Genomic DNA, 8506 nt, shown 5'->3' with positions numbered 1-8506 from the left:
ATTGATGAAAATATTTTGGTCAAAATATTTGTCTAAAGTAAGAAATTTATTGAAACTTCAGAAAGTATCTCATTGTGGTGTGTGCTTTGTGGGGTAAATGAATGAGTGTACACTTCTAAATAAATCATAGTCATGTTTATAGCACTTAATAATAATTTGATGAAAAAAATAATGCTTTAAATTTACTCTGAGCTGGACATTGTGATAAATCTCATAATTATATTATTTAGGAGGCTAGAGCAGGAGAATTGCTAGTTCAAAGCTATCCTAAAATACATAGAGTTTTGTATAGCTTGGACTACATAGTGAGATTTTATCTCAAAAACAAAATAAAACAAAAATTAACATTAATCAAACAAAAGTCACCCTATTTTTCTCTTGTTACAGAACCTCATTATTACTTTTCATTAACACATACATAAGCCTAGAGCTTTCTAGATCATAGATAAAAATTTGGGGTTATTTTTGTGATTTTCCATTGTTAGCTAACATCATTAAAGTTTTTGCCTGTTGGAAAATTCTACATCTTACTTCTCTTTTCTTTTCCTTCTTGGTGGTCTGTAAGGAAAGAGGTGGTAAAAGCTCTAGTATTCCTGGTTGAGAAAAGAGAGCCTGGAGTGTGGGGGCTAAGTATATTCCTTTATTCATGACACAAGTCTGGCCATGTCAAGAACCCAAATGCCTCAAACCCATGAGAATAGCAAGGTCTTCCCCTGATGAGGCCCCAGGGGAATGGCAAGGACTTCTCCTAGAGGGAGTAAGGATGTTGACAGTGTGTGCAGAAATTATCAACAACAGCTGTCTCCTCCTGGTTGACTGCAGCCTGAGACTGCTCCCTACGGAGACCCACTGTGTATATTAGTTAACACGTCTCTTAGTTCAGCTGCATATAATAACCTATATGTGTGTATTATTTATACAATATATATAATACACATACACATATATGTTGAGTTTGGGTGCTTCTTGTACATATCCATCAGAGTGCATGGCTGACCAGATCTCAAATTTTCTGTATGTTTATCAGTGTGTCTATCCTTTCTTCATTACCTAACCATCCTAGTCAAATCAAGTCCAAAGCCGTGTAGGCCACAGTGCTGGAGTACTTTGTCCATACTTTATTCACATGGCAAATGTCAAAAGCAGGTTAAGTAGGAAAAAGGCAGCTTTTTGGTATCTGAAGACATCCATTCCCATTCTCATGAACTGACGAAGTATACAATAGCAGGGATTTTATTTACATGAAGCACTTGTTTCCATTTCTTTCGGTCATTTAGAAAGATTTTGATGCTAAAGAAAAACTCCATTTTTTTCACTAGATTATTCCTGATTTCTGTGTATTGATATTTTGCAAATTCATATGAAAATACAATAATCTGACCTAATTAAAAGTGTAATTTATAATAGCTTATGCAGTACTTTTTACCAGTTAATCACATGATAAATAAATGATAGAAAAATAATCTCCTGGGTTAAAAATGGCTTTATTTAGCATACTAAAAACACAGAAACATAAGAAAATTGGATCTAGTATAAACATAAAAAGTTAAATACCATAATTTAATGTAAACCAAACATTTGAAAATGTGAAGTATTGTAATAAAATACATGCTATTTACATAGAACTGAGTTAAAACTAACTCTGTAGTTACTGGATCAGATCATCAGTCCTGAAGAAGTTATCATTAGCAATCAACAAATGTAACATCTCCATTTCAATTGGTCAATATGAAAAGAAGCAATCATTTTGTTTATTTAAAACATATAGAATTTACTGGGACATTTAGAGCAGCAAGCCTAAATTGCCAGTTCAAGGATTCCAGACACAAGCACTGCAGGTTGAGGTTTGAAAATCTTTCTACTTGAGGAACCATGAGCAGATCCTTTTATTTAATATAAACCATTTAATTCCATTTACTCACTGTTTAGAAAGATATTAAGTATATTCTGAAAAAATAAATCTTCATTAAAAATGATCAAGGCAAATGCAGTATCAATCAAGTAGGAAAGGCAAAGCATAAAAATATACACTATTCCAGATAAGCCCCTTAATTATAATAAATGTTAAGAAACTCAATTTATAAAACCAGAAGGACTAGCAAAGGGGATTTTAAAAGTATGAAACCTAAAGTGTACTCAAACACAACAAAAAATGTAAAATCAAATTTCTTGAAGAAAGTATTTTGTTTATTCTATCATTATCATGGAAAAGTTATCATGAAATTTATGGTTAGTGCAACTATTATTTACTATGAAGTAGTGTTTTTCTGATCAATAATCTAAATAGCTGTCTAAACATTTGGGTTTTGTTCCAAGAACCATCACTCATTCTTATACTTCAGTGCGGGAAATGTTAAATCTAATATTCAAACTTCAAAATGTAAAATCATGTTACAAGAAGAAAAACCTAACTTAATGACCATATGTCTTGTGTTTTTGCCTAATTTAAAATTTTGGATTCTGGATCTCCCTTTACATTTTTGGGGAAATCTAGATTCTAAAGAACTTTTGTTTTTTGAGATTTATATCTATCAATACTTAGCATGTTAGAAATTAACTGAAAAATTAAAACCCTAGGTCATCTAAAAATTAAAAAAATATATATGCCAATAAAGGTGTATAATTTTTATGAAAAATAGCTATATTTTCTTTTTTAAAAACATGTATGGGAAGATTAATTTTTTCCATTTTCAATTCTGTTTTGAGAGACTTAGAATAAAGAAATAAATAATGTCTTCAGATAGGATGAAAATATTTTGATTGAACCGATCCTCTGGAAGGCTGTCAGGAACTCTAAGGGTCTGTGACCACAGTTGAAAATTACTGGTCTCATATAAAGCCTAATATTAGTGTTGCACAAACACAAACACAAATCCCCACAAAAATAGTCTCAATTTTCAATTATAAACAACCTGTAAATCATCTTGCACACTGAATCAAACATCTATAACTACAGACTTAATTAGAATGTAAAGATCATATAGTCAGAAAAATTCAAAGCAATATTTTTGTGGTGATACCATATTTTTTCATCTATCAGACCTATTAACTAATTTATGTACTTTGGTATAATTTCCAGCATTTCTCCATCTTATGCTGCATTGGCAAATGTACTTAAATTGGCACAGCTTTTATATAGTCCAGATTATATCAGAAGGTAATAATACCCTGTACATTCAGAGGAAAATATTAGTTATTTATGGAGCAGACTGCTCTATTTGTCATTATGTGAAAGTTCTAGTCAGTTCTAGGGAAACAGGAAGAAATGTCCCCCTGGAGTGCAATACTAATGTTATAGTCTTACATTTGAATAGTTCTTCACATTTTACAAATTACTGGTACATACATCATGTCACTTGACCTTTTCTAAAATTCTTCTGAAATAGTTTATTTTGGCAGTTCATTCACAACCTGCTCCCCCCACTCCAAGGGAAAGACATAAAACTACTGCATCTAAAAAAAAAAAATTAATAGAATATAAAATAAACAGCAACAATGAGATCTATGTGGGACGAAACTAGTTTTAGTGTGCATCTACTATAGCAGATACTGTGTAATCATATTTTATCAACAGAATATCAACACAAAAATCACAGCTTATAATTGAATGGAAAATTGTATACTAATAATTTTGAGAATAAGATTTCAGCCTGTATAAAACATTAAGAATATAATTCAAAAATTGGTTCTACCTAATCTTTCAAGTGGATGAAGAGTTTATTGTAGAAATGAGAAAATAAAAATTAGTGTAAAAGAAAAATATTATCCCATCATACGATGAGCAAAGGAGTGGTCAGTATCTACTCCCTGTTTTAACACATACATTATTTCACTACCTAGAAATTCTTGCAAACAAGATAATAATATGAATGGCATGAAGCATTCAAAGATGGTAGCAAATTTTAATGGGACAGTGTGTGGTAATCAGCCAAGAAGAAAAATCCTGGTACAATATGAGCTAAATGCCAATAATAATCAATGATTTCCTTGTTATATACTATAATCTCTGTCTCCCTCTCCCTCTGTGAGATGTTTCTAAAATGAGAATGAATCCATGTACATTTTTTTTCCTTCCAAGAAAGAATTGGGAGTGTAACCAACATCTACAATGGTTAGAAAACATTGCATGTTGCTGACTATCACATAAACTGTTGGTTCCACTTGCCTTTTCAATTTTGGTAAGTAATGCTGTCTTTACGGGTGGTGTAATGGAAATTAGTTAATTTTACAAGAGTTATCCACAAACTGGATGATGCATATGTGGCTGTGTGTGTGTGTGTGTGTGTGTGTGTGTGTGTGTGCAATACATACATATACATACTTGTGCATTTGTAAAGACATGCATATGGTATCACAGCACTTACAGATCTTCACTGGCATGTCTTTCCTTCATGTTTCTTCTTGTAAAAATGAACATAGATAATGCTTTTATAATAAGAAACAAAACTAAAGATAAATCAACCAGTTAATGTAAAGTGGTATGCTGTAAGAATCCAATAAAATAAGTCAATGCACATTTATGTAATGGTAAAGTGCTAGAAAATTCTTCCATTAGTATTTTAGAAATGATTTGAGTAAAAAGATGTTTGCAGCTTCATTTGATGGTGGTGACCACAGGCACCATAGCAATGGCACTAGCTGAGCTGGAGTTTACTATGTCTTCATATTCTGGTGGTGGGTCTAAATGAGGTTCTGTTTCACTCCTTCTCAAGTTCACCTGGCCAGTGGCTTCCTCATAGGTTGGTGGGGGATCACAGTTGGAAAGGCGAGTGGAGACAGAATCGGAGCGCCCAACAACGTATTCCAAAAAGCCTGGAGACAATCCACTGTTATCAAAGACTTCATCTGGTGGAGGAGGTGGTGTAATAATGTTAAGATGTTGAGGGAAAGGAATGTGACTTTCAGTTACTGTCTGTCTCCGAGTTTTGTTTCTTAGAAAACATCTCCAGATTAAAAAGATGACAAGGAGAATAATGAAGAGGCCAAAGATTAATGGGAAAGTAAGATAAAATTGAAACCAGTCACTTCCTCTATTGGTCTCTCCTTGTTGTGCTTTTGTGTAGGTGCTCCAAAATTCTTTCTGAAAATACAAAACAAAATAATAGGAAAAAATCAGTATGGCCATAAGACGATAAATATGAACAAATATTTATTCTGATAATGACAAAAACCTAGAATCAGATGTGTTGCTTCAAGTGGCATAGCCTTATTTTCCATGCCAGCAAACAACAAATATAGAAGTTCCTCATTAGAATGGAGATAGTCCCAAAGAAATTGATTATCAGTTGAAAACCTCATTCTTTTACTGCATTTAATAAACTTGACTACCAAGCATCATAGCATTGTTTGTCATAGCCAGAACCTGGAAACAACCTAAATGCCTCTTAACTGAAGAATGGATAAGGAAAATGTGGTACATTTACACAATGAAGTACTACATAGCAGAAACAAAAATGACATCTTGAATTTTGCAGGAAAATGGATGGAGCTAGAAAACATCATTTTGACTGAGGTAACCTGTAGTAATAAAAGCGGCAGGGCTGCGTCCCCAGCACCCCAGCCGCTTGGCTAGCTCATGCCCCGAAATAACAACACACAAATTGTATTCATTTAAACACTGCTTGGCCCTTTAGCTCTAGCCCTTACTGGCTAATTCTGATATCCCGATCAACCCATCTCTAATAATCTGTGAGCACCAGTCTTACCGGGAAGATTCTAGCCTACGTCCATCCTGGGTAGGAGCTTCATCACGTGTGTCTGCCTGGGAGAGGGGAGGATGGCGTCTCTGCTCTCACTTCCTCTTCCTCCCAGCATTCTGTTCTGTTTACTCCTCCCACCTATGTTTTAAACTATCAGGGCAAGCAGCTTCTTTATTTAATTAACCAATGACCTTCCTCCATCAGTAACCCATACACAGAAAGACAAGTATCACATGTCCTCACTTGTAAGTGGTTTTTAAACATAAAGCAAAGAAAACCAGCCCACAAGTCACAATCCCAGAGAACTTAAACAACAATGAGGACACTATGGGAGACATACATAGATCTAATCTCCATGGGATGTAGAAATAGACAAGATCTCTTGAGACAAATTGGGAGCATGGGGATCTTGGGGGAGGGTTGAAGAGGAGCGGAACAGAGAAAAATGTAGAGCTCAATAAAAGTCAATAAAAAAGTACTTGTGTACATAATAATGATTCAAAATAATAACTTCTCTAAGGTGTGAGGTTATTGGAAACATTTGTGTTCCTAAGACTAACTTGAATGCATTATGAAAATATATTTGTAAAATGTGTAAATATTCATAATTGCACTCTTAAAAATCAGAAGGGAGAGAGTGGAAAGACAGTTCAGTGTTTAGGAGTATTTGATCTTACAGAGGATGTGGGCTTGGTTACTAGTATTCATATGGTGGTTTAAAACCAACCCTGACTCCAGTTTCAGGGTACCTGTACTTTCTTCTGAACTCTGAGGGCATCAGGCATATACATGGAGTGCACACATGCATAAGGGGAAAACATTCATACACATAAAATAAAATACATGAATCTAAGACAATTTTTTTCTAAATCATGAGTCTGGTGTTGCCACTAGTGGTCATATGTGAGAGGCCTGCACTGCCATCTGAGGTCCTGGTGGCATCCAGATCCATGTTGCTGCCAAGGGCCATGTCTGCACCTGATGTACTACTGTGGCTGGGGTCTGTGTTGATGCTCTAGGCCTCTGTTACCATTAAAGGCCATACAGCGTTTGTTGTCTGTACTGTAGCCTGAGGCTATGTTGACATCTGTGGGTCCTACTACATACAGGGGCCATACAAATCTGGGTGACCTGTACTGTCACCTGAGGCCAAGTTGATGTTGTTGTCTCTGAGGGCCATGTCTAGGTCCATGGTCCTACTGCAGCTGGGGTCTGTGCTGTCATCAGAAAACATGTGGAAGCCCATAACCCGTGCTCCCACTGGCTGTAAAGAGCACTTTCGGAGTGATATAGATGATTGCAGAAGCACAGTTGAGAGGGACGGACCTGGAAGGCTTCTGTTACAAATCCTTACCCTGCCAATCAACCCCCCCCCCCCCGCCGAAAGGAGGGTGACACCCTAAATAGGAAGCCATTGAATAGAACCGTTAGGAAGTGTAATGAGGATGCTGAGGTTGGTTCTCCACAATTGATAGCTTCTGGCAGGGGTACGAGAGGATAATGACTCAGTCTATTAAAGTGGCAGGCCACTGAGAGTTTAACCACACTCCAGTGAGTATATGGATAACACAAAATGGACTTGTTTTACTTTTTTAAATTTTACCTTTTATTTTGGGGGGTATGTCACAAGAGAGTGGGTGTGGCCATGAAAAGACTGGAAAATGAGTGTGATCAGGCTATGTGAAGTGAAATTTCCAAAGAATCAATAAAAATATTTTTAAAAATTCAGAAAGCTGGAAACAAGGCTCAGGAGTTTAGAGCACTTGATGCCTTTCCTGAGGACTTGAATTTAGTTCCTAGCAACCCATAACAGCTCACAGTAATCCATAACTCCAATTCCAGGAGATTTATCACCTTCTTCCGGCCTCCTTGAGTAGTTTACACAAGTTGTTCCCAGATATACATAGAGGTAAGACACTTAAGACACATAAAATGAAAATAAATAATAAATAAATAATATAAAATTAGAAGGGACTCTCCGGGTTTTTATTGCTATGAAGAGACACCATATTCATGACAACTCTTCTAAATGATAATGTTTAATTGAGATGTCTTGCTTATGGTTTCAGAAGTTTAGTCCATTATCATCATGGTAGGGAAGTATGGCAGTACACAGGCAGAAATGGGGCTAGAGAAGCAGCTGAGAGTCATACATCTTGTAGGCAACATGAAGGTGACTGTGGCATGAGTGAAGCTTAAGCAAATGAGACCTCAAAACCTACCCCCACAGTGACACAGTTCCTTCAATAAGGCCACACCTCCCAAAAGTGTCACTTCCTATGAACTTATGGGGCCAAATACATTCAAACTACAAAGACAAGTTTCAGCAGTTAAGAGCCTTGATGCTCTTCCAGAGGACTTGAATTCTGTTCCCAGCAACCCATGACAGCTCACAGTAATCTATACCTCCAATTCCAGGAGATCCCAACACCTTTTACTGGCCTCCTTCTGTAGTGCATACTGTAGTTCCCAGACAGACAAACAGGCAAGACAGTAAAGACACATAAAACAAAAATAAATAAAAAATAATAGCAGAAAAAAAAGGATGGACTCCACAAGGTTTAAAGAAACAAGATTAGAAAAAGTATGCCAGCTGGGCATGGTGATATATACCTTTAGTCCCAGCATTTCGGAGACAGAGAGAGGAAATTTTCTGCAAATTTAAGGCCAGCCTGGTCTACATAGTGACTTCCAGGACAGACAGGGTAACATATATAGACCCTCTCTCTCTCTCTGTAAAAAGGAAAGAAGGAAGGAAGGAAGGAAGGAAGGAAGGAAGGAAGGAAGGAAGGAAGGAAGGAAGGAAG

At 36.1% G+C, this 8506-nt stretch overlaps 1 protein-coding gene across 1 annotated transcript in view; it reads right to left on the bottom strand.

The window, feature by feature from the left end:
• Positions 1-1473: 1473 nt before the first annotated feature.
• Positions 1474-8506, bottom strand: part of Prrg1 (proline rich and Gla domain 1) — a 101411-nt gene continuing 94378 nt past the window's right edge. Inside the window, exon 4 of the mRNA XM_026784697.1 lies at positions 1474-5080. Within this exon, the coding sequence (XP_026640498.1) occupies positions 4595-5080 (486 nt within the window). The 3' untranslated portion in view covers positions 1474-4594. The remainder of the gene's footprint in view (positions 5081-8506) is intronic.

Source organism: Microtus ochrogaster, chromosome X (genome assembly GCF_000317375.1).
Source record: "Microtus ochrogaster isolate Prairie Vole_2 chromosome X, MicOch1.0, whole genome shotgun sequence".
In the NCBI taxonomy this organism is placed as follows: domain Eukaryota; kingdom Metazoa; phylum Chordata; class Mammalia; order Rodentia; family Cricetidae; genus Microtus; species Microtus ochrogaster.
Note: the sequence above shows the minus strand (reverse complement) of the source record. Positions and strands in the feature narration are given on the sequence as shown.